This window comes from Rissa tridactyla, chromosome 8 (assembly GCF_028500815.1).
Source record: "Rissa tridactyla isolate bRisTri1 chromosome 8, bRisTri1.patW.cur.20221130, whole genome shotgun sequence".
Classification (NCBI taxonomy): Eukaryota; Metazoa; Chordata; class Aves; order Charadriiformes; family Laridae; genus Rissa; species Rissa tridactyla.
In genome coordinates, this window is record NC_071473.1 from 11,010,335 (window position 1) to 11,037,105 (window position 26,771).

The 26,771-nt window shown below is 37.4% G+C and overlaps 1 protein-coding gene across 1 annotated transcript; it reads right to left on the reverse strand.

Annotated features, from left to right (window-relative positions):
- Window positions 1-1,512: 1,512 nt before the first annotated feature.
- On the reverse strand, window positions 1,513-26,735 carry GSPT1 (G1 to S phase transition 1). Its single transcript, XM_054211595.1, has 15 exons — window positions 26,270-26,735; window positions 15,494-15,541; window positions 15,049-15,090; window positions 14,287-14,514; window positions 13,195-13,228; window positions 11,600-11,677; window positions 9,001-9,181; window positions 8,500-8,654; window positions 6,907-7,047; window positions 6,054-6,147; window positions 5,635-5,715; window positions 3,788-3,961; window positions 3,248-3,337; window positions 2,736-2,904; window positions 1,513-2,002 (listed from the first exon to the last, which is right to left on the reverse strand). Exons 1-15 carry the CDS (start codon window positions 26,562-26,564, stop codon window positions 1,950-1,952), a joined length of 1,863 nt encoding a protein of 620 aa, XP_054067570.1. The 5' UTR covers window positions 26,565-26,735; the 3' UTR covers window positions 1,513-1,949.
- Between the last annotated feature and the right edge of the window lie 36 nt (window positions 26,736-26,771).

Here is a 26,771-nt window from a genome sequence, read left to right on the forward strand (position 1 = left end):
TTTAGGATTCTAAATGTAAGTATTCTCCAATAATGATCTTTGCAAATTTCAAATCCATGAGCTTACTTCAAGAAAGCAGTCAGATATGTGGAGATCTTAAGTCAATCCAGAACATGAACAAGACAGTAAGCTTCCTTGGCTTTTAATTTCTTCATTAGTTTAAGATCCAAGGAACTGTGGGGTTTGTTTACTTGGTAGGAAAAAAAAAGTTATTTTTAAACTCTGATTTACCAAAAAAATAAAAGCCCAGAGATTTGCAGACATAATAAAATTTATTTAAATTCCATGCATTATGGTAGCTACAAGTGTAGTCATATGAAACTGAAGGACAATAACTTCTTCTGTCCATACAATGTAGCTGTAAGTGAAATGAATGGGAGTTCCACAGTTACAAAGAAACAAACAAAACAAAAAAAAACCCCAGAAAAGGTAAATCTGTTTCAGTTTTGAGTTATCTGTGAATTCAGATACAGTCACTAGACTGTAAACTTTTGGGGGAGGAGATGGGCTCGCCACAATTGTACAACTGAAAATGTTTAGCTTAAGACATTCTGAAGAAGCTCTGAGGATACCTTTTAATACTTACTACTAATACTCTGGGAAATGAAAAAAAATAAATCCATTAGCCTTCATCCTAATTGTTAGAATCAGGATAGCAACTGTAGACAGTCCATTTTCAAAGTGCAGCTAAATAGGGTTTTATTATGCAGCTCCTTCAAGTTGTACTGAGTAAGCTTTATTTTGAACCAGTTTTCTTTAGTTTCTCAAGAAAAACTTCACTGGTCCTCATAAGCTTACATTGCTTTTTGATATGCAAAAATTTACAGACTGTGCTTGATTCTGACCCTCCCATGTTTCAGTATGTGCAAACTCTTAGGGATTTAAATAAGTCTTTCTCCCTCTCAGTTCAGACTGATCTTTAAAACAGCAAGGATTATCCAGCCCTCTAAATTAAAGACAGGGTGAACTGAGTAACTTATATAACTGGCACTTTTTAATTGGCCCAGTTCTCCCACAAAATGCAGCTCTTATAAATACTAATAGGCACTATTGCCACAAATTCTCTTATTTTTGCAAGTTTCACTGATTTACTGGTTGTTAGCATTTTCTGCAGTTAAGAATTTAATAATGCTGAATTTTTATAAAGACACAATATGTAGTTCTAGCCTTCAAAATTGACTTACTGTGTGTCTAGTAATGAAGTTAAGTCAACCTAAATTTGCTGAAGATATTAACAAATGTAAAGCTAATGAAGGTGCCGCATTTGCATGAATGTTTTTTAATTTTAAGAATGCATTCAACAAAGGGAAGGGGCAAACCTAATTATTTTAATACAAACTTGATTGAGTGCCCAATTGCCTCATTTAAAACTGTGTGTGTGGGGAGGCTGAGAAGTTTAGAAAAGTCCAAGTAACCAAATACCTAGGTTACCGGAAAGTTAAAAAGCTAATGCAACTGTGTTACATCTGGATAAAAAACATTATTCAAAAGCAATTCAAATACCGAAAAAGATTTCAAATTGAATAGTTTATTAACATGGTAGTCATCTTTGTAACATGTGCACACACACTCGCACACTCTGAATGATCTGCCTGGAAAAAAGAGGTCTTAATATATATGCTGGGGGAAATTAAACATTAAAAATCCTTTAGATTTTCATAATTATAGGCAATTATGTCCACATCACTAACAAAGCTATTGCCGAATCTTTCCAAGGAAGCAGAATTTGGGAGAAAAAAAAAATTCTTTTTGGGAAAATTCAACAGTGGCATAGCAGAGCTCTCAATATGAGAAAGCTGACATGATGTGGACCTTTGCTGTGAAATTTGTCTTTGCAAAATATGGGGAGAAGTTTATCAATGGGCAGAAAATAAGAAGGCGGTGTGAAGTAGGCTTTTGCAGAGTCGATTTTCCTCACAGTATTGTGCGGGGGTCATTGAGAAAAATGCTTAGTCCTTCTCTGGAACCAGTTTCAGAACTTTTCCAATTGCAATGGTCTTACCTAAACCAAGGATACAAACAGTGGAGTTACATGTATTGTTAAAAGAACTTGTAAGTCTCTAAGAACATGAAAACTTCCCCCAAAAATACAGCTCTCCAGAGTATTAGAAGTGATACAGAGAATAAATTGTGGTACTGTAGAATGAAATCACGAGTGTATTTTAAAAGCACAATAAAAAAATCTTAAAAATAGTAAAACTGGTATTCTCACAGTAAAGAATATGATGCGGGTTGTGGAAAGCCTGCTCTATATTCATCTAAGGAGAAGGCAAGGCAGAATCCTTCTACCAGATCTGTTTACTGCTTTCAAAGATAATTTATTTTAAATACATCCCACAAATCTATGAGTTTTACCAGGGTGAGCATGAGTTAAAGCCCAACATACAACCCCACCTTATCTTTCCTAACTTTAAATAGAGAAACTATGGTATTCATATTGTAGGTGGACATTCCAGGATATATTAAGAAAACAGTGCAGGCAATTTTTCAAATTCAACCTTTTGTTTCACAGTGTACATTTCTGTACATTATTCCTCTAAAATAAAACGCTTTTTGTTACTAGCAAGAACTCTGCACAATGACAACAATTTGCTTAGATTCACTTTTCCATTGTTACCCAGATAGTGACTTCCACCACATATCAGCGTTTTAATACCTCATTGCCATGCATGATGTCCTATTTCAAATAACTGCATTTTTGCAGCAGTTAGTAACCATTGATCAAGCAGTCTTACCCTCGTCTCTTAAGGTAAAGCGACCCATCTGAGGGAAATCTTTGAATGTCTCAAGGCAGATAGTTCCTGCTGTCCTTAAACGGGCAATGCATACTTGATCTTGTTTCACAAAACGGGGCCTTGTCTTACTTTTGTCTCCTGTTTTTTTGTCTACCAAGCAGATTAAGGCCTGTATAAGAAAAAAAATTAATAGCTGTGAATGCAAAAATAAGGGTTACTTTTTCTTTACAAACAAAACTGAAGTGGTCTAAGAAAGAAAACACTTCGAAATATATTAAAAAAATATTCTAAGATTTACTGCGTAAGAGTCAATCATGACTTACCACACTTTTTAGAAGGCTTATGCTAACAGCTACAGTCATTTTTGGTTGTGTTATGGTACTGACCAAAGATTCCATTCAAGGCTGGAGCTTTATTGCATTAGTTGCTCTACAGATGTACATCATGACAGAACTGCTCACCCCAACAAGCGGATTGTCTATATTCACATCACAACTTAAAAGGACACTTACTGTTATCTCAACTTCTTCAATACAAGTGTGGATGTGCAGCACAGCATTATAACCTGGGCAGATAATGGATTTGTGCTCAATTATCACTATCTGTAAAACAATTAAAAGTAAGTGCATTTTTCCTTATTTCAATTATAAAAGAGCAGAGAATAACCAAATACAGAACTACATTAAAAAGTTTAGTTGAACAATACTCACATAACAAATTTTTGTGAAAGAAAAAATTTATAAGCGACTAAATTGTTTATAATATGAAAGTATAAAATTGAAGAATTGGCTTGACAAGATCTTGCTTTCATGATTATAGGTAACTAAAAACTTCATTGAAAAGTTACATTCAAAATAAACGATATTTTAAAAACTCAAATTAATGATGTCAGTGTTAGGTATGTATGTTATTGTCAATTTAGAGATATGACAGTGAATAAGAAATCTGAACTGAAATGTCAAACTATTGAAATTTAGATTTGGTGAAACGCAAGCAGAACATTTCAATGCTTTTTACCCATCTATACGGCAATTAAATGCTAGTTATTCTACCTGGGCATCAAATGTGCGTCCAGAATGACACAGGTTGTTGGGATCACAGAGAATAAATCCTGGAAGGATCTCTTCCTCTTCAATTCCCTTCAGTCTGATCTTTAGATTTTCACCTGGGGCTACTGAATCAGTTTCTACATCATCAGAAAGGATTCCAAGAACTTCCACATTGTGCTTAAAGAAAGTGAAAATGCGGTTGTCTATTGTGAATATTTTAGTCTGGTACAAAATTGTTTTAATACAACAGCATTTCAATAAATACTTCCATTACAGTTTTAATTCATTATATTTGGTTCTGCAAGCTTCAGAACATTTAGAATATTTGAATTATGAGTTACTAATATTTAAATCAAACATATTTTATCATGATTCTATAGTATATATTCAACGGAAAGCAAATTTCAAAAATATCCACTATTTCTCAAAGTGAAATGAGTTTAAAACTTATAAGCCACATTGTTGTGTAGACTCATTACATCCAAAATATAACAGTCTGAATATTAACACAATCCAGCAAATCCTAGAATCCCAAAATTCTACAAGATTTCCTAGAGATGATGATAAAAGAATACCAAACGTATACTAATGAATGCTCTCCAAACACCAAATGTATTTCCTAATGTTCCTGTATGTTGTAACCTCTCTTCTGATTTCTGTATCTACACAGTACTAGCTACCAACACAAAATAAATATTGGAAAGGCAGAGAAGTTAAAAAAGGAGTAGTTTCAGAAAGAGGTCTGTGGTTCTGACTTCCTGAAGTTTTAATTCAATCCTCATTAGCTGCCCAATAGAAGGAAGAAAAAAAAAAAAAAAGAATTTGTCATCAAAAAGCGCTGGCTATTTACTGAATACATTTAAAAAGCCATTTAGTTTATTTATTTCTCCTAATCAACCCCAAAATAACATGGGTGTCAGAGGTGTGTCAAGCCACTGTCTGTTAAATTACCTTAAAAGCTGAAAAGCATAATCTTAAACTGTTTAAGTTTAGTTTCAATTTTCAGCAGCTCTTGAGAAAGATGACATGGAAGTCAATCTAATTAACATATTTTGATTAGGAAATACAAGCTTTCAATAAGCTGTAGATTTATTGTACATTAGAGTATTGAGACATTTTCTAGCAGACTACCTCAGCCTGCAGAACTGAAAAAAGTCTCATCTTAAATCAAGATGACACAAATAGATAAAACCAAAATTTTCAAACACTTTTTGTAAGAAACCAATGGATATAAACACCACCATTAGTTGAGTACCCTATTCTCATCAACTGCCTCTCCCCAACTATGTTTTCACATCCTTCATTTTTATATTTTCACTTTCTTCAGGGCAGCACAATGATTCCAAGTAGTGATCTTAAATTATGGAACAGCTACCTACCTGCACAAACAACCTATTCTTAACTACAGTAAATTTTGGGGTTCTCATTGGAACATACTGTGTACTGTTTCCATCCTTTAAATTTTTTTCCATCTTCCCTCTAGGGAAGGGAAAAGAATAAAAGAAAAAGGGAAAAAAAGAAGGAAAGTTTTGAGCAATATTAACCCCCAGCAGGAAAAAGGTTTTGTGGGCCAACTGTACAAAAGCAAATTAAAAAACACAGTTCAAATGAACTATGATGATTTGTAGCCCAGCAATTGAATTTACTGAGGAGAGACAACCTGAGTTCTGAATGCTAAGGAAGTATATACACACCCACACACCTGGAAACATCACACGTGTAAAACAAGAAAGCTTAGTTCCATTCAACTGAGCAACAGAAATTTTTCTGATTTCAAGTAATAAATATCTTTAAGAATCAAGCTCTTTTTCAGGGTAGTAACATTTTTTAATATCTAAACCTTAACATACCTTGTTTGGCATCATCACAAGCTGTTGTCCTTTGCAAATAGAGCCCGACTCCAGCTTCCCAAGGACCACGGTGCCCATATCCTCCACAAAAAGAAATTATTACATAAAGATTTGAAACGTTTTTCTAAAGAGTCTGCTCTATTTATGACTTTAAGTATGATTACTTAACCCTATGAAGTTATTTAGCACTGCTATACTTAGTGTTTTGGAAACTGTTCTCATGAAAGATTACAGATTAAGAGTCTCATATAATGCCAAAATAATTTACTTCCCCTCCCCACCTCTATTCTACAGTTGGAAATGTAGACATATCAAAGAAAAAAAAAAAAGATACCCTCTGAAAATACAGTAAATAGTCCATTTAGTGCTTTCTGGAAACAGTCAATTTATACTTTCAATCCTATTATTTTAATTTGTACCTTATATTTATCCACAATTGGCAGCCTGATTGGTCCATCAACTGAACGGTTGAAGTTTGGCAAATTATCCAGGTATGGAATAAATGGTAATCCACTAAAAAAAGCAGAAGGCATTTTTTTCAATTTTGTGAGCACCCTTCTATTTAAAAATTACTCAGAATGGATAAATGCAGCCCAACAAAAGGAATGGTTTTCATTCCATCATCATTAAGAACAGTGACATCTAAGACAGTTAAATCTATCATAACTTCCATCATTAGTGCACATTTTACCCTAGCTAACATGTTAATACTGCATGTAGTTTTTAAGTTAAGTTACAGGCATATTTTACACGAATTAATTATTCCTTTGATAATCTTGCTAGATGTGTAATGTGTTTTGGAAATACAAAACCATAAGCTAGGTCCAAACAGGATTTTCATGAATATGTTTTAACTGCCATGGACAATATTGGAAAACATGACACTCAGTGAGAGACATGGCTTGTCACTAATTATAATACAGCTTCAAGCAAACTGTTCACATCAAACAATCACTCATTCTAGCAACATGTCAGCTGCAGCATCACTGGAAAATTCAAGGGCTAGTATGGCACTCAAACTCACAGAGCTAAAAAGCACTGCTAATAATATTACAGACTCTGCTAACTTTAATCTTCTGCAGTTAATAAATGCTTTTATTTGGCTCATTGCATGGCTGTATTCTTGTTGCCCTACAATACAATCGCATTTCCTCAAACACTTTAGAATACAGCTGCAATATACCATGCTATACTTCTTCCTAGCTTCACTGTAGCATTCACTTTTATTGAAATACAGCAAATATACAAAGTTGTTCAATTTAAGATACATACATATACCAAGGACAGAATTCTGACTGTTCTTTAAGGTTTGCTCCAGTCAGTCCTGAGCAGGGCATGAAATGAATATCCTTTTTGGGATTGAAGCCAACTTTCTTCAAAAATGGCACCAGTTTCTCTTTACATTCCTCATATCTATTAAAACATCAAGCAGATCAAGATAAGTTTCAATTACTCCAGCGTAACATAATATTCTGCTTTAAAAAAACCCAACAAAACCCACAGACATTTAATTTTCATCAGCGAAGTTATTCTGTGAGCAGCAAGAAAACCTAACAAAGTTTAATGGCCTACTTGCATCTTCTCCCCAGTCTTACAGCACAACTTCATATTGTTTATTCCCCCTCATTCCCCTGCTCCATAAAGCATCATCAGTTTTCTCCATATACCTCAATTACCGGGCTCGATAAGCAGCAGCACGTGCTACGTCTGCTTTTAAGCAAGAGATCTAGGCCAAGATAGCAAGACAGACCCAAGCAGACAGCTACTGAGGTCATGCTGCAGGCTTTCACTTTAATGGTGGCTTGGTCTCCCCCAACGTCCTACATAATTTCTTAAGACTTAATGCTACTTATTTCTATTACATTTCTTCCCCTCAGTCAGTTTCAGCTGAATTCAATAGTGTCAGAAGGTTGGGGCAGGACCAAGACAGCACAACTGGGCATGCCTTATTCTCTTAGTAAGCCAGGCTGATGTTGTAAGTTTTTGTAGTCCCCCACAGTTTTCCACAAAAACTTTCACGATACTTGACAGCACAGCAACAACTCTGACAACTCTTATTACACTGTAGAAGAAAACTGTATCCAGTCATTACACAAGTGTCTCTAGGGAAGGACTAAGTTACACTTTTTAGCATCCAGCTTAAAGGAGTGAGAAGAAAGATGTGACAGAAGCCATAAGACAACCCAAGTTTTGACACTTAGGAAAATTAAAACCCTTTAGTAACATTTCAGTGTTAATGTAGAAAATAATAACTTAATCCTTTTTATTAGTTATTTAAATATTACATATTGACTTTCTTAGTTATTTTTACCTGGCCTGTATCATCACAAGTTTCCTTCCTTCCCCCCTTCTCAGACCATAATCACGAACGACTTTAAAATAGTATTTGCTTATTCAACTCAGCTGATCATAAAATAACTCCAAGTAATACAGGGCGGACACGTAAGGTGAACAGGATAATGCTGTTCTCAACAAATCTAAGCTAGGAGTTTAGCAGAAATGCGGCCAAGCAGTCAAGAACCTGGCAAACTAAACTACTGAAAACAGAGTTGCTTCCTTTTAGGTTTGGTATGAAGTTTCTAAGTCAACAATTAAACTATGTTAGAATGCATGGATTTGTTAAATACAGCTGCACAGATGCAAACAGTTGGAAGTGGATGTTTTAAAGTAGTGCAGAACTTTAAGCTTAATTGGGAGGCATTGTCCTAGGCACTATGCTTCTGTTTTCACCGCAATTTTGATAACCTCTGTCTTCAGTCCAGCAGTCCACCATTCTTTCAGCAAAAATGGGATGCAAAAAATTACTTAGGAATTATTTTATTTCAGTATCTTTTAATGAAGATTTTTTTTTAATATTAAACTCACCTTTCATTACTCCAGTTTACAGTTGGATCATCCATTTTATTAATAAGAACTATTAAATGTTTTACACCTGCTGTTTTTGCTAACATGGCATGTTCTCTTGTTTGTCCACCTTTCTCAAATCCAGTTTCAAACTCTCCTTTTCTTGCAGAAATAACCTAATTAAAAATACAAATTTTATTAAAAGTTCTACAATTCTCTCAACAGAACAATTGACAATGGATAATACTGCTTATTCAAAAATAACTTTGGGTAGTCAACTGGTAAAAGCTTTCAAAATGCATTGGTATATCCTCAATATTATGCATTAGTTTCTGCACTGACATACATAGAAATCATATGACACCTGCAGACAGTTTTATGAAGCTGTTAAGTTACTCCAAAAACCACTCAAAATTTTGCCCACTGTAACTAACCACAAGAGTAAACAAGCAAACAAAAAATAAAAATCAAAAGTTTAATTCCACAGCATATCCAGAATAAAAGAACCTAATTTGTCCTTACCAGCACAGCAAGATCAGCTTGAGAAGCCCCACCAATCATATTTGGAACAAAGCTCTTATGTCCAGGAGCATCTAGAATAGTGAAGTGTTTCTTCTCAGTTTCAAAATAGGCACGACCCACTTCTACTGTTTTACCTTTGTCTCGTTCTTCTTGATTTGTGTCTAAGGCCCATGAAAGGTACCTGAAAAAAAAAAAAAAGAACCAACCCAAATATTCTATTTTTGTACTAATTTTTACTAAATTTATGTATGATGATTTTGTCATCATAAAATGTCCTTTTTTTCTGCTCAACTATTCTACCCACCGCAGCATTTCTGAACTTAAGCATTTCCAAGACCAATAGTGACCTTTTATCATATGTATTGTGTATGTATAGTGTGAGCTGTAGTGCCCAGTGTTAGCTCTCCCTCACACACCTAGGAGGATGCAACTCTAAAAAACAATTTTCAATTACGAAGTTCTCCAGGTATGATCTAACCTCAAACACTGTAAGCTCTGCCTCAGTTTGAAAAAGACCTCTGGATCAAATACAGAGCGATTCCTCTTGATCAGCATTAATTAAATAAATAATTAGTTCCAATATGCACATACTCATATTATGACAACTATTATTATTTCTCATTTATTTGTACATATTAAACACAAGTTGGCTATGAAACAGACACTACCTTTATTCCCCCTATCTTTGATACCTTAATCATATCAACTGTTGTCCCCTCATAATTATATTTTATCCCATTGGCCATTGACAAGCAAGTTAGATTTGTTAGACAGATGAACTGAAATTTCAAAAAAAGATTATTTAGCTCCTTCAGGTTTTGTGAAAATTGGTGAATAGAAAAGAGAGAAAAAAACCTGATACTCTCACTAAGGAGAAGAAAAGTAGTAATAACTAAATTGAACTGGCTTAACACATCTATATTTTTCACCATTAGCAGCAGCTTATAAAGATCTTTAGCTTGTCTATTGTATTGACTGGATAATGTCTGAAGAGACACTGCTAACTCAGCTGACTAGGGACCAGGGAGGGAGTGCCAGGGACTATTAAACACAAAGAAGTCCTTTCCAGCTGAAGAGGTTCCTGAGTCAGGGAAAGCAATAAACATTGGGAATTATGGATATATAATCACAGTCTTCCCCAGGTAGTAGCTATTTGTCACTCATCGAGTTCTAGATAGCATGCTGGATGGCTTTTGGTTTGTAACAGTATGTGTGCTCTTATGTGTTGTGATCTTCACCACGATCCGTGTTTCTGGAAGATTTCAGCCAAGCAGAAGGTTAGGCTTTACTCAGCTAACAAGACTCAAGCAGGAATTTATGTGTGGCAGCTGGATGGCATGTCCATTTTGCACACAGGGGGCTTTTCAGTGAAAGATACAATTCTGACTGAAATGTCCACTCTGCACTACAGTATAGAATTTTCTCAATCACAAAGTAAAAACTGCTCAAATTTCAAGACTATCAACATATGAAGGGAGCTGACAAGATCTTTGATAATGACACAGAGGTACATCACACTTTCTGTTGTATATCATGACATATTTTAAAGAATAAAAATAGCATTCAAGGAGGCACTTCCTACAACTTGCTCTCTAAAAGAGGAGTGGGAGAAGGAAATCTGTTTTTCAAGCTGCCCAGAGTTTTTGAGGAAGGTCACAAAATATTTATTGCTATGGTCAACCCCCAACAGGGGGGATGATGCTTTCTTGATAAAAAGAATATATGTCACCCTTTCTATTCTCCCCTCTCACACACAATACAATTAGTTCAGGGCAAGGCCCACCCCTTGAGTGTTCCATTGCTGCTCTACCTCTAAGGAAGTCTTTAGCTGCCTCTTTTCCAGAGTCCTTTCGACCCCTATTTTCCTCCACCACAGCCAAACCCATAAAGCTTCCAAAAGAAAAAACAATTTTCCAGAAGTTGTTAGAAGGAGAGAGCAGGCTGCTCTATGTGCTGTATATATACACACATAGACAAAACCAAAACCCAACCAAAAGACAACATCAGCAAAACCCAAAACAAACAAGAGGTCTCAAAATATCCACATGACAGCAGCATCCTATTGCCTGGAGGAAACTTAAGAACTGTGGACCCCATCTGATGGCCCCATCTCATTTTTATATGAATAAATGTTACAGCCAAAACTATTCACTTGCTCTCTTCTCATGTCTGCCAAACTGACAGCTTTGATCTCTCTCCCTTAGAGATCTCTCTGCAGCTTACAGGTGAAAAGACATACAGATAGAATGGCCCCAAGAGCTGCCTGAGAGAAGTATCTGCCTCGTATTCCTTTTCACCAGACGACTAGGTTTACCAAAACATCAGAATGTACAGCACTGATCTACCAAAAAAAACACCCAAAAAAGACAAAAAAAAAAAAAGAAAAAAAGAGTGCAGCAAAACCCATTCCAATGTGAATTGCACTGTTTCAACCAGTTTTAGTTAAAGAAGTACTGGAGGAAAACAAGAGATTCCCCACAATTGAAACTCATTCCAGCAGGAAGCCAGTGCTACAGGGCCAGAAACTAAAATCAGCTTCCCATTTTTATCAGAGTGCAAAGAGAAAAGCAGCATGCTATTATCTTCAGTAAGTTCATACCATGTTTCTCTGTTTTTTTCTTTAGCTTCTCTTTCATATTTTTCAAGTGTTCTTTTGTCAACCATTCCTGTCAAATACCTAATAAGGGAGGGGAAAAAAAGTACAGTTTTACATAAGCAGAAACATAGTTTCAAGTAGTTAAATACTTATACAATCTCTACAAATTATTTCTAAAAACTGGAACAGTCTGATGCAAGCAGCAGTGGAATTTTTTCTCCACAGAAAGCAACACCATTATCTGATATGTAAAAGTACACCAGTATCACTTTTGTGGAAGTATGAGGAACATAATTTTTTAAACCAAATTGTAAAATGTTCTGCAGAGTCAAGGTTTGAAAAGGAACTACATCTGTTAAGTCAATTTCTGACACTAATCCAATATTTCAAAATTAAGTAAAAATTGTGATAGGAGAATTTTTCACGGAAGCCCTCCAAATTTCTGAAATGTAAAGAAAAATATTTTTGGTTTCATTCTTTTTAGATAGAACAAGGAAACTGACATTTTAAGAGAGATCTTTCAGTTATTAAGAGAGGTAGGTGAGTAGTGTACAGTTTTATTATATTTAAACTTTCAAATTTTTTCCCTCAGCTATTTCTACCTGATCTAATAACAGTAAACTATTTAGTTTATAAGGAAAATTAATGGTAACAGCAAATAAAGGGTTAATGACAAAGCTGGTACAAGCATAATTTTTTTTTTCTTTACAACAAAGGGATATTCTGCAAAAATGAAAGACCGCAAAAAGCTTTAGGAACATAACACATTGTTAGGAGTGTTAAGAATAGACCTCTCCTTGTACAAGGAGAATACTCAGACACTTCAGATAATAAAATGCTAATTTGCTCTAGTATGAACTACAAGGTTAAATGTAGCATGACAATTTCAACATTCCAGTTTTGTCAAAACAAAACAAGATGAAATGCCAAGACAAAGACCTCCCACTTTTGCTGAGAATACTATTTTAAAATCATAGAAATACTTTGCATTAGTGCAATAGCATTTATTTCTTCATATACTGCTTTCCATTTCTTGTTTTTTTTTAGAACCCATAAGATCTAATTGCATTTATTTACTTTTGTCTCATAAAAATATTGCCGTCTCTACATACTGTTTGTAAGATAGACGTAGAAGTTAGCTATTATAATGTCACATTTTGAAATCAAATTATGCCTGACAATGTTAGCACCAGGGAATAAGGCCATTCAATTTTTTCTTTAATCTTCACAAAAAGGACAAAGTTTAACAAAGGGTACAAAGCAGTTTCAAATAGCATTTTAAAATGGCAAAGAAAAACAGAGTCCTGTTGTAAGAAAGGGATTACTTTTTTTTTTTAAATTTAATAATGTATGCTTTTTCATAGTTGTTTCCATTAAGTAAGTGAAACTCTGATAGTGATAAGATTAGATCTGCTGGAATTAAGAAATTCAAAAGACAAGAAGCAACTAAATTGACAGTGAATGTAAACTTTTATTACAAAAATATTAATCTATGCTGATTAACGCCATAAAGAAAATATTACTCATTTTACTTAATGTATTTTTAAATCACAAGAAAGAACAGGAAATCTAAAAATCTTATTTAAGAGTTTCCTTACATTATTTGTCCTCCAATAGTTGACTTGCCAGCATCTAAAACCAAATAAATATAAAATTAAGTCATTCCCAATTTAAAAGAAAGTCATAGAAAAAGAGGAAGTTATGAACAAGGTCATCTAATTTATTTCCAGAGATATATATTTTTAATTGTAATCTAAGTTTTCTGAAGCATCTCTCTCAGCTTCCCTTGTTTCCACAATAATTCATTGTCAATTCAATTACACTGAATTTTGAAAATTCTGTTTTCATACATATAAACTTGGCATTATCCATAACAAAAAAAAAACAACCCACTCAACAAGCGGTGATCCAGGGAAAGTGTGGGTTAAGAGTATGGGAAGCTCTTGCAAAATCCCTTTCCCTGCTTCCTTTCTCCCTTGTCCCTAACTTCTGTAGGTGGCTCTCCAATGTCGGATGTACCTCTGCCCACTGCCTCTTTACTTTGTGTGACTCCATTCTGAATTTACCTGAGGACTAAGTTACAGAACTTTTACGGTGATATGAGACTATACAAATGAAAATACAGAATTGACTGTAAAACTCATGATTCAATAATTCTTCTGTACTTTTGACACTTAAGATGTTTCTGAACCTTGCTGAAGCTCTTCAATTGGGACATTTTGCTATAAATGCTTCTTTTAACCCTGCATTATGTTCATCTATTGTTTATAGCTCTACAATTTTTAATATTTTGAAGAACAATTTTTGAATTTAATAATTAATAGGAACCCTCCAAAAATATTTAAAACAAGTGGAAAAGGAGCACTGCTTTCCGATTTTGTTCTTTGGATCATAAACACAGACATGTCACTTCAGCAGTCAACAGAGCAGGTACTTGAGAAATCACGAACACAGACACTGTTGTGCCCAAGAGAACACAAGCACTCTATCCTTGGTACTCTAGCTCTGAAAGACCTCTGAAGTTTTTTAATTTTTCCAGAGCAGCTTCATTAGAATGAACACTCCTATTAAGCTCAAGACACGGTGAACACATACATCTCTACAAAGAGCAGAATGAATTTCTAATCCTCCAAATTCAAGATAATACACAATGCAAAGATCCAATTATTTCACATTCACTTACAACTTACCTACATGCCCAATGAATACTACGTTTACATGCTCTTTTTTAGGAGCACCTGGGGGTGCTACAACAGATTTCGGTTTTGGTATTTCCTCCTCCTCTTCCATCATTTCCTGAGCACTTTCTTCAGAAGGCCCTGCATCCCCTGTGGGACCACCTCCTAGCTCTGCTTCACTTGTTTCTTCTTTGTGGTCCCATGACTCTTCCGGGGACATTTCTGTCTCTCCATTTTCCACTAAAAATTAACCAGTTAGATATATTCAAGTAGACAGTGAAATTAAAAGCAATGACTACAGAGAAAAGCCCCTGCCCCAAGATGCAATCAAGAGACTTCAACTATCCAGTCTGTTAATGTCCTTCTATATGAAAGTGAGCAACCGCCTCTTTTTTCTGAAATTATTATTACCAGGAGCTTTCAAACCAGCTTGTGTGCTGACATCAGAAAACTATGATTCACAGGGATTAAGAGACCTGTGTTTTAACAAGGCAACAATTTTACAAAGAAAAAAACAAATCTGAAGATGCACTTGGATCATCACGCTGATTTGAATCCCCAGGCAGACATGCTACCATACACTTAGAAAGAAAAGGGGAGGGATAATGGTTTAAGTTCTCTCAAAAGCCACACAAATACAAGGAGAAAGATACAATTTCCACATTTTGATTGCTCATATTACTGATCACTTTAATATTTTCTGTGATTCAGCAAAAGCACTACAGTAGTATTTTAGAGCACTATCATAGTGAAACAGAACAATTCTCATCTTACCAACAGATTCTGAAATTTCCATGTTAACAGCAGCATTTGAACCTAGGTAAAAAAAAAAGAATCATGAAGGACACATATTTACCATGACAGTATCAAGAACAAAGAACAGCGTGACTAAATTAATCAAAGCATAGTTCAGATGTTTGGGCACTTGCCAATGGTATTTAATATACAGATTCAATTTTAAAAATCCTGCTTCATGCAAGGTTTATGACCTTCAATAAGCCACTTGGTCTTTATATGCCTTGCTCAGCTCCTATAAAATTGTGAATAAGCACAGATAACCACACTGCCTTACAACAGTAGGATGAGGATAAAGAGAATGAATATTGGAAAAGGTTCATAGAGATTCTTAGAAAGGAGATTCTTTGCAATAACTTTTTAAAAAAAAAAATCACATTTAATGGAGTTGTGTTGCATACCATCAGAACACAAAAAGAATTACCTTCACAAGAGGCTGTCTGCTCCTCTGGAGAAGCTTCTACAGGTATGCCTGCAGAGAAAAAAGTTCAACTTTTAAAATACACTGATGTAACCAATTTCCACGCTTAAGCACAAATCTCCCAACTTTATTGCAAGTAAATTTAAAAAAAACAAAACAACACAACAAACCACACACCCCCCAACAGTACAAAATATAGCTTCCAAGCACAAATACTTCTAAAGAACACTGCCTAGAAGTTGTGAAAATAATACAGCAATTCTAAAAACAATTCCATTTTTTCCCCCCACGTGGAAAGACACACTCAAAGCATTTTTTTTAAAGGAAACAGTTTTTCTATACATAGTATTTTACCTGCCCATCCTGTTTGGACACGCTGGCTATTTTAGCTGTTAGTATCTAACTGGTGTTTAAAAATGTCAAACCTGTTTCATTGTATCCAAAGAAACAATGTGTGTGTGGTGTCACAACTGTATGGAAAGGTTCTGCCAGCTTCAGTTTAGAGGCATACCTAAAATGCTATTGCGGCTCAATTTCACATAAGCATTGAGTAGAAAACTGAAACAAGCTATTACAAATAAATTCTTAAGATCTTCTGTAGCTATTAGGACCAAGAGATGATATCAACTCATTCATATGCCTGGTAAGTTTGCAAGTCCTCTTAAACACCATAATATAGTCACATTGCTCGGAGGACAATCTCACCGGTCCTGTGCATATCAAAGCCACAAGTATGTTTTTTGGCTAGATCACTCAATCTTCTCATGCACTAACCCATGCCACTAAACTACATGCTGAGGTATAAGTAATTTTTAAACCTGCTAGGAGTGATACGTTGCAATTAACAATTATACCACTTCATGTTTTGGGACACTATTCCACATGATCAAGAGGCCTTCTAGAATTATCCCTAGAACCTTAACCTATTTAGTTTTCTCTTGGTATAAATTCAACTTCATAGTTCTTTGAAACAAGTTCATCATCTTATTTTTTTCAGCCACATACCAAATTCATGCCCTCTATATTTAGCTGTACTCTAGCACTCCCCTCAATCCCATTCTAAAAACACAGTTCTTACAGCATTATTCGCTCTATATGCATGACGGGACCTACAGATGAAACAAATCCCCTCAAAAGAACAAAAACATACAGAGAAGGACCTGATTCTAAGCCTCTTTGCTTTCGCGCTGTTTGCGTATTTGCTGCAGACTTCTATAAACTGGAGCAGCGCTGCTACAGCTGGAAGAGGGCCAGAGGACAGAGCTTGCAGCAGGGCGAATGTGGGTCAGAGCACAACGCCCAGTGGCCAGCAGCGAACAGCCGAGGGGGCACAGCAATGCAGACGAGGAAACTGCTCTGAGCGAGGTTCCCTGTGCTCCTGTGTTCTATCATATAAGATCTGCACTCCAGAGTCTCAACCACAGGAACAAAACTTTAAGAGAATGATTTAATATAGTAAGTAAAAGTGTAAGAATAGAATACCTTGAGATCGCTTGTAAGAAATGATATATTACTCCCATTTGAGAGATGGAAGAGACTCAAATCAGCCCATTTATGAGTCCGGTAAGCAGGTGATGCAGAGTCTAGGTATGAACCTAAAGCTTCCGTTTCGTAACGCATCACAAGATTGCTGGCTCTTTCACACACACTATGGTTGGGATGCATAAATATTTTCATTACAACATGATTTCAACAAGCTTTTGATTTCACTCATGAAGTTTGTCCGTAACGAAAAACATGTTAAATGACAGTATTTACACACTTGCCTCGAAACAAAAGCTCGACAAGTGGTTCAAGAGTTATGTAATTCCTTAGAAATACACTGTTTATCAACGGCATTCATAACAACTCGGTTTTTACTTTTTGGTCTGTAATACAGCAGGCATACAGACAGGAAAAAGAAGTTTCTTCACAAATAACAGAGAGGAGGTAGGAAATTGTTAACCTAAAAAGGTCCATCTGTTACATTTTGTACGAGTCTAGCACATAAGAGAATCAATAAGACAGTTTGTGTATGGATCCTGAACAGTGCTAAAGGGGCAAAAGACACTCATGACCACAGACACTTATTGGATTTTTGTCACTTTGGTACACAAGTGGCAGACAGGCTTTGAAAGAGGACACTGAATTACATGAAACATACACTGTTCCTTCAAAGCAGAAAAGCAACACAAACTGCTCCCTAAAAAAATTTCATTGCAAAGAAACCAAGTAAAAAAATAAATAAAGGGTCTTAATTTCAAAAAGAATAGGCTTTAAGTGATAAAAATAAACACCCCCTCAGTAACTGTTTGCTTCTGATAAACAATTTCAGGCTATGCCAGGTTATTTCAGGCATGGTACAATGGTGCAAACAAATACGCAAGAGAAAAGTCTGACTTTAAAGGGTCAGATTTATCATTTGCTCTGTGTGGAAATGAACAGGTTGCCTGAAGTACACCTTAAGACAATCACCTGAAAAGAAGGATGCACTCCTACTGCTTCTTATTGCATTTTGCTCTTTGTCATCTCTTATTTTGTGTCAGCCCTAGCGCACGTGTAACTATTGAAGCTCCACAAAGGGAGATGGTCTGACCAAAACCAGAACGAGCAAAGAACCTACCAGCTTTTGGGTGGATCAGCACTCTGAAGCAACGTTATCAGCTAGGTGGAAGGGCACTACTAGTGCCATGACAGAGAAGACAGAAAGGCAATCTGAGTAAATCAAGGAAAAACACTTTACCTTTAAGTTTCAGTTCTGAAACACTTAGGGAATCTTTGGATCACATAAAAAAAAAAAAGATGACAATTCTTAATCTAGCTGAGATTGGCTTCCTACTTCGGACTCAATACTGGATTAGGACATGAGAATAAGTCCAAACTCCACACTGGCCCCGTGGCAAACATGTTTGGACAAATCCAGTGAACTGAAGTAACCTTGCTTATTTTGCCCATGAGATAAAGACAGTCATTGTAACAAAATACCTTTAAAGATGAGGGAAACTGAGAAAGATTCTAAGTAGTCCTTGTAACTTATCCTGATCTCTCCAAAACATTGAAATAGATATTCAAAGTTTTTCATTTTTTGTTTTCTGGAAGTCAGGAAAGTAACTAACAACATTTATGGTTAAAATAGTTTACTATTATTGTAAAAACTTCACATACAGAAAAATAAACACAAATTAGAAAAATGTGTAACATTTCAAGTTCAGCTTGAAAATTCTAGATCCTCATCTCTGAAAATCATTCAGATAGGAATCTTGTCATATGAGAGGGATTCAAAATGTAGTTTTTAATTCAGATTCTTGTCTGAATAAGTTTTTTTTTTCTTTCTCTAAAAGTCACTGGAGGAGTATGCAAGCTCCAAATAGAGAGTCCAAAATTGCACAACTTTTAAAACACAGTGATTGGTCTCTTTAAAATACACCTAATGTCCTAATGAAATACTGCAAGAATGCACTCTGCTTATTTCATTCACACAGCATTCTACTACAGCTGATGAGTTTGTTGTGTATTGCATCAAATTCTGTACTTGCATGCATTCTTTGTTGTACAATAACCAAAGCTGCACAGGTAGAAAAAATTAAAAGTTATCACTCAACCTCTGAAAATAGTGTTTTAAACCAATATAAGCCAGAAACTTCACAGCATTAGCAGTTTTGAATGCTTGTACAGAAACAATAAAAAACTGCTCTGTAATTAAATTTGTGTTAGAATGAAGCAAGATTTCATCTATAGAATAAGTATAGCTGGTAAACTGAGAATCAATATCAGAAGAACTGCAGTTAAAATACAAGTCAAACTCAAGTGCTAAGCAGTAATGATAACTTCCATTTTTATGTAAACAGCAGTATTTACCAGATGTACAGAATAACCCGAGCGAGATGTCTCCACACAAGCAGATACTGTTCAGTGGTTCACTGGTAACTCCTCAGAAGCAGTTACCTGAGTCACAATGCAAATGCCTTCACAGAATCGAGGAGAGGCCATAATTCGTCGCTATGCATGGGAGCACTCACAGCTCCCAGCCTGCTCTGCTGCTGGAGTGATAAAAACCTAGACAGTACTGGAACCTGACAACTGAGGTAGACTACTGGATTAACGAAACTGTTTGCACAACAGAGCATACAGAGAGATTAACAAAAAAAGAAAATAAAAAAGGCAAATTCAGTTTGAGAGAAGTGTCTTATCTACAAACTTTTACACTGTCTGTACAGTGAGTTTGTTGTTGCTCCTCCAATACAGGCATCAAGTTGCTTCACAGGAATTCCTGAAAGGCTGAAGAGTGAAGAAATGCATGACATCCACCTTAGGATTTCCATCGCATTTTTGTACATGTGATTTGAATACCTGAGTTCAGTACATATTTACACAATAGTCATATAGCCTCAACAGTTTTCATTAATTACATAACAGATGTTTGCTCCCCCTGCCTTTTTTTTTTTTTAAATTAAAGCATAAAGGGTACGTACACCAGAGTAAAAAAAATAGAGGTCCAAATCGAGCACACAGAGCATGTGAATCAGAATAAAACAACAAATAAAACCCAAACAAACCCCAAGGGACAACCCCACAAAAAAATAACTTTAAGCAGCAATAAGTTCTAAAGCTAAACAAAGTAGTTCATATTCAGTATTTTAAAATATACAGAAAGAAAAGGTTTTCAGGCATTCACTGTAATTAAGGCAGTTGTTTTGACGGTTAACTTAAATCCAAAATGGATTTTCTTCTTGTCTCTGCCCTGCTTCATAGCCTATGCCCTAGCTTCACCAGTGGACATAGAGATGTACAGTTTTTAAAATGCAAAAAGGTAAGAGCAGCTTTAATAGTTTTAACATGACTTTGTAAAATTCACAAAATAATTAGCTCCTGCTTTGTATTTATAGGATTTTACTACAAGTTAGCTTAGTAAAAGATCCACCTTCTTCCTTCCCCAGTGAGGACACGCCTTAAGTTTATCTTATCTAAAACTGACACGCTTCTTCACAACTAAGTCTAAGAAAGCTTATGGGGATTTTCAGAGAATATAGTGAAAAACCCTCTTCCTTAAGGCCAAGTATTTGTACTCAGTTGGTAACTTGATTTTTGAGACAGACAGACAGCCAAGAAATCAAGCTCTGTATTAGATCAGTTAAGGACTCCACTCTCTAACAAAGATCTCTCAGTACCCAGTAGAAATAGAAATCTTAAAACCAAACCTAAGCACCCCACGGATTTTTTTATCAGGTTAAGCTCAGGATCTTAACATTTACACGTAAGTTCTCAATGTGTTCTAGACAATGTATTTTTAATATCGCATCACCAGTCCCTAAACCAACTTCTGTACTGAAATTCAATCAGTGTAATTTTCATATAGACATCTTCAAAACAGTCATAAGTGTCACTGATTAAATTTTGTCTGCTTTATTCCTTCATAATGAAAAACCAAAATAAAAACATCTTTCTATCTTAGCTTCATACAATCAGCTGCTTCTTTTGCTTGCATGTTTCTCATCACAAAACTGCAGAGAAGTCCCGAAATTCTGAAAGTGGAATTGCAAAACCAGATTGCTAATAGAATCCAAGAATTATCCCAAATTATTTTTGTGTTCATTTTGACAGAGCAATCAAGTTTTAAGATAATATCATGCTTTCAAATACATTAAATCAGTAGTCCAAACCAGGGTGCTAAACACGTGGTCACCAGACTGCACGTAGACTCCAGGACAGTTCAGCTAGTCCACCGCCGGCTCCCAGTGGTCTGTCTTTCACTGGAGTCATGCAAAGGCCACAAGCGTGATGAATTATTCTAAGAGGAGCAACACAATCCTGGCTACCTTCCTGGGGACAGTTCAGATGTAGACAAAGGACATCTGTGTAATACATTGGCACCGTGACTGCATCACACAGGTATATTATATCTGATCATCTGGCAAGTCGGTGCCAAGACATACAGCTTTTCTCTGCACTGACCATTTTAAAAAAGGTTGCGCAGCTCATCTATCTAGAAAAGCTGATACAGACGAACACTGCTCTAGATAGTGAAGTGATGACTCAAAAATTTTTTTCAATAATAATACTTTGTACCATATACTGGCATTCACAACATGACACTGATTTGCTGTCAGGTAAGCAGTTCAAGTTCACAGTTATGAAGCAGCATTAACAGTAGCATTACCAACACCTTACTTGTGAGGAAATCAATCAACATATGGGTATTCAAATGTTGACATGAGCAAACCATGTAATCCTTTAATACGATAGCTTCTTGAATGGTGGACTACCACAAACAAGACTTTCTTAGCAAGTTCATATGCTAAGCGAAGTTTCTTGAGGACTGAATTGTTGAAGAGTATTAAAACAGAGTCTACAGAAAATAGTGTAAAACAAGAGATGACCAGTTTTGGGGAACACGATGATACCAGTAGCTCATCATCCTACTCTGGAAACTCCTTTTGTTTTTAATTGGCTGGGGGGGGGGGGGGAAATATATGCACGTCCCAGCTACCTACAAGGTCAAGAACAATGAGGGCAGGGAAAACTAGAAAGATAGATGCTATATCCATTTATTTACAGCATTTGAAGGCTGAGGACGTCCAGCTGCTTGAACTTAACTATTTCAAGAGTGACTACTGCAGGCGAGTGAGGATAGTTAGGGAGTGAAGCAATCTAAAGGGCACTGAATCTTAAGCCAGACGTTTGCTTGGCTCAAAACAAGGTGCAAGTTATCTAAACTGCAGTCTTAACAAATATGTTCAGATAGTTACTTGAAGCGGTCAAGAGAACTCCTACATGAAGCAGTAGCACTAATACCACCAAAATGATAAATGCTGTCTTTCCTTACACTAGATGCTATGTATCACACATTGTTTGTTCTTGTTACTTTTGTACTAATGACACTTTTTTCTTACCACAACCACTACATACTTCAAATCATTGAACAATTCAGGGTGGAAGGGACCCCAGGAAGCCACCTGGTTCAGTCTCCTGCTCCAAGAAAGTCAACAGTGAATACTTAAAAATTACGTCTAAAAAAGAAGAAAAACTAACATAAAATATAGTAAAGCCCATACAAGGAAGCTGTGATCAATTTCACCAAGAATCCTGTGGAATATTCAAGAACTATGACAAAAACTGAATCACAAGAATGCAGGTTGACACTGCATTTTCAGAAGTTTTTCACTTCTCTTATACCCAAGATACAATCAAAACTTAGATAATAAGAAATCTTATTAATCCAGGGGGGGAAGTTTTAACTATTCCCTAACAAACACCTCCAAACCATGCCTTGATATAGAAACAAAAAAGCCACCCAAATGCAATTACATGCTACAGAACAGTGAAGCTGCAAGGTGCAGTTGTGATTAAGAATGTTTAGAGGCCTAACACAATTTACTGTCATTTACTGACTATCACACCTTGCCTTAATTTAGTTGAGTTTGCTAGTCCAGAAACTGCTATCTACAGTAAGCTTCCCTAGAACCACAACTCCTTCATGCCATACTCAACATGTTCACTGGAAGGAACCGTGGTACAGTGATGCCTGTTGCAGACAGAAAATCAAGAAGTCTCTATTTCACATTTCCAATAGTATCCAACACAGAGATTTTATGCAAATGAGTTTGGCTTGGACACAGTTTGATAAAAGCGAGTCCTCGCAGCTACAACATTTGGAACATACTGGCTTTAAATTTTTGAACCTAAGGAATAAATTAAATAACATATGCTTTTTGCATATAATCAAATGATAATTTAATTCCAAAATAGTTCTGAAACTATCTGCAAGCAAAAATTATATTAGCAGTAAACATCGTTCAGATATTCTCCCTAATATACAATTTGCAATTCAAAAGCATGCATAAAACAGAAGTTTTAAAGTAAATTACTTGGAATGCAGGTCTCAGGATTTCCCCAGTTTTAGAAAGCTAACACCTTGTTCCCTAAATGGCTTCTGTGAGCATTATTTCAGTGCTCTAAACGTAAGTGACAGGAATTTTATACAAATTACTAAAACCATGAAGTTAGGGTGCATAAAAGGAAACACTATTATACACTATAGCCACACAATGGAGATCAGTTCTGTGGAATCTGCTACTACACATTTATCCTGACTACAACCTCCTCTGAATTACTAAGGAATTATGACTCGAACAAAACCTCACCAAGAGAAAGTTCCAAGAAGAAAAGTGTTACTAGAACTTAACTTTAGGCCACTTAAGTCCTCAAACTGACACCAAGCTTTTTTTTTATTATTCTTCCTAAGAATTAAGATTAATTTAGATGCTTCCCAGTGCAAACCAGTATTTGTATGGACCTCAATACAGATGATAAATAGAAATATTTTCTTTCTCACAATGTAATGAAGAATGAGTGCCTACTCATTAGGGAACACCTAATTCCCTATGGGAGCAAAAGCAAACTGGGTTGCTGAAAAGTAACCTATTCAGCACCATTGTCTAATCACATGTTGTTCTGACTTATTTCCAGAGCAAGCTCCACCTAGTTCTTCTAGCCAGGAAAGTAGTTGTCACCTTATATGAACATCTGCAAGGACAAGACTGTCAATTATTTTCTGTAACTGAGTATGTCAGATGTGTTCATAACAAGTATAGTATTCCAGTTAAGAAAGAAATTGATTTGGGCTTGTTTTTTTTTTTAACTCCATATTTTTGTTTGCTTAATCTTAGGCACATCCAAGTTAATTATAGAAACTCAAAATTCTAAACCTTAAAGAAGACATAGAAGCAAGGTGAATTCAAGCCAGGTAGATTATAGCGCTATGTAGGAAATATACTCAGGAACTAAGATGGAAAGAAAAGCTATCCTAATCACTCCAGGTGACCAGGAAGGTTTCAGTAAAGTCGTCTCTAGTCTCTGGAATGACAAAGCTCATCATAGGCCTCAGAAGTAGCAAAAAAGTGGAGAAAAGGAAAGGACAAAGAAATAAATATAATGAGCAGGTGAGGAAATGTAGTTTAAATCCTACAAAAAAATTTTAAATATAGGAAGCCTTAGAAGAAACCTTACAAAAGTAGCTTAGGAGAAAAAACAAAGTTATTCTAGTAATATTCAGAACCCCAAGAAAGTTTTCAGTCACAGTATTGATTGCATAGTTAAAAAAAAGACTTAGATTCAGGTTGCAATGGCTGAAAAACACACTAGAATTAATTTTTATTATTCAAAGGTGCATCACATGTTCAGCACAGCCTCAAGCTATCTACTCTACCTATAAACCTTAATATACACATTTATTCTAAATTGAGTCCAAGAGCCTGCCCATGGCTTCTAAGAAGTATATTTTAACGCACTTACATGTTGCCTGCCCACAGAGCATATCAGCTACAATTTCTGATAAAAATCAGGAGTGCTGAAGAGCTGTAGAGAACACTAATGTTTGCTCTAACACAACAAACAGGTTAATATTCTGTTATGAAAATTTTGAAGCTTAATATATGAAAGTTACAGATTTTAGTTAACATCTGATAGCTTTAGATATTAGGGAGAGCAAGACTAATTAATATATTAAATCAGAACGCAATAAATAATAAGCCACAATCAACAGGAAATTGTGACAAACATAATGTAACAAGTAGTCGCTTTAGTGAAATTAAATTACTAGAATCAATATTTGAAATACTAGCTTGTTTTATATTGTACCAATAGGCATACATAAAATCACAAAAAAACCAGGAAGGTGTTAAACCATCATACTTGATGATGCGTCAAACTCCTTAGCTGCAGGAGTGACATTAAAATACTACCACATATCTGACATTTGGAAGGACCTTCAAGTTTGGAGCTGGAAATTAAAAGGCTGCTCTCCTTTAATTTCCCACATGCAAAGTAAATCTAGTATAAACATTGGTTACATACACAAAGATCCTTTGAAATTAAAAGCAGGGTAAATTTCAAGTTATTCCATTGACCGAGGCCAGCTGGACAAACCTCCTTTCCCTACTAATCATTTATCAGCATTGTGTTAGAAAAAAATAACTACTTGATATGATGTTCAAAAAGACATTTAAGCTACATCTGAGCCACTGGTGGCTGAAGCAGTGCTGTTCTCTCCAGCAACACTAAATTGATTACCACCAAAATCTTCGACAACTTCTCTCGTGCTTTAGGAAGAAGAGAGCTACGTGGTTTCCTCTCGTTATGGGCGACGCTTGGCGAGTAAAGCTACCAGGGGAACGCACACAGGACCCGCACACCCGCCGGCTGCTGCCCCTCGGGCACCACACCTGCACGGCGACCTGGCCTCCCGCGGAGCCTCCCCCGCCCCAGCTGCACCACGGCGGCCCGCAGACCCCCTCCCACGGCCGCCACAGGCTCTCGGGGCTGCAGCAGGCGCCGCAACCAGCTCCTCTACGGTGCCCCATGGCTCCTCTGCCGCCTTACGCCCCCTCCCCAAGCCCCTCTCCTGCGCAAGACCCCCACCCGAGCCTGCCCTCGCCCCTCGCCGACGGGACCCCTCTGCCGCTGGGACCCAGGGCCCCAGCTCCCGGGCCGGGTCGCCTCTCGGTCACTCCCCCGGCCCGGCTCTGCCGCCCAGGCGCCCCGCCCGCACCCCGTCAGACTGACCCACCCGGTCCCCGGGCTGCCGGTCGTCTCCCAGCCCAACCCGCCCTCCCTTTCCCGCCCCAGGCCCGCCGCGCCGCGCTACGGCCCCGCGTGGCCCTTCCCCTCCTCCCCCACGGGGGCCCAACAGCCCTCGCCCCGGGCCCCTCCACAGCACGGCCCCGCGCCCTTCCAACATGGCCCCCATCCCTCCGCCCTCAGCGCCCACCCGCCGGCGCAGCCCCGTCCCGGCGCAGCAGTTACCGTGGGGCGGCGGCAGGCCGGGCGGGGGCGAGGGTGGCGGCAGGCCGGGCGCCGGGCCCCCCCTCAGGAAGGACGGCACGAACTCGGCGGCGTGGACGTTGGGCACGAAGGGCTTGGCGTTGACGTTCAACTGCCGGCTGAAGGCCGCCCCAAGCAGCTCCTGCTGGGCCTCGGCCTCCGCGGCCGGCGGGGCGGACCCCGGGCCAGCGCCGCTGCCCGGCTCGATGTCCGCCTGATCCCAGCAGTCGGGAGCCGAGTCGCTGCTGCTCCCGCTGCCGCTCCCGTTCGCCTCCATTTTGTGGCTGCCCCACAAGGCTCCGCGGCCTCGAAGCGTCTCCCAGCGTCCGGGGTAAGGGGGAAGCCGGCGGCGGCACCGACTCAGCACTCGCTCCGGCGATTCCGCGTGTACTCCACCGCCCCGACGCGAGCGCAGTATGGCCTCCCGGAGCTCCCGTACCCCCTCCCCGCAGCCTCCCCTGCCGCCATCTTGGTAGTTTTTAAC

What these genes read in the sequence shown, in the direction of transcription:
- GSPT1 (XM_054211595.1), bottom strand. Translation starts at nt 26,564, where the DNA reads ATGGAGGCGAACGGGAGCGGCAGCGGGAGCAGCAGCGACTCGGCTCCC. An exon ending in GGAAATTTCAGAATCTGTTG is followed by an intron (nt 14,515 to 15,048) that starts GTAAGATGAGAA and finishes GTTAATTTTTAG; the next exon opens with TGGAAAATGGAGAGACAGAA. An exon ending in GACGCACATTTGATGCCCAG is followed by an intron (nt 3,338 to 3,787) that starts GTAGAATAACTA and finishes ATTGTTTTACAG; the next exon opens with ATAGTGATAATTGAGCACAA.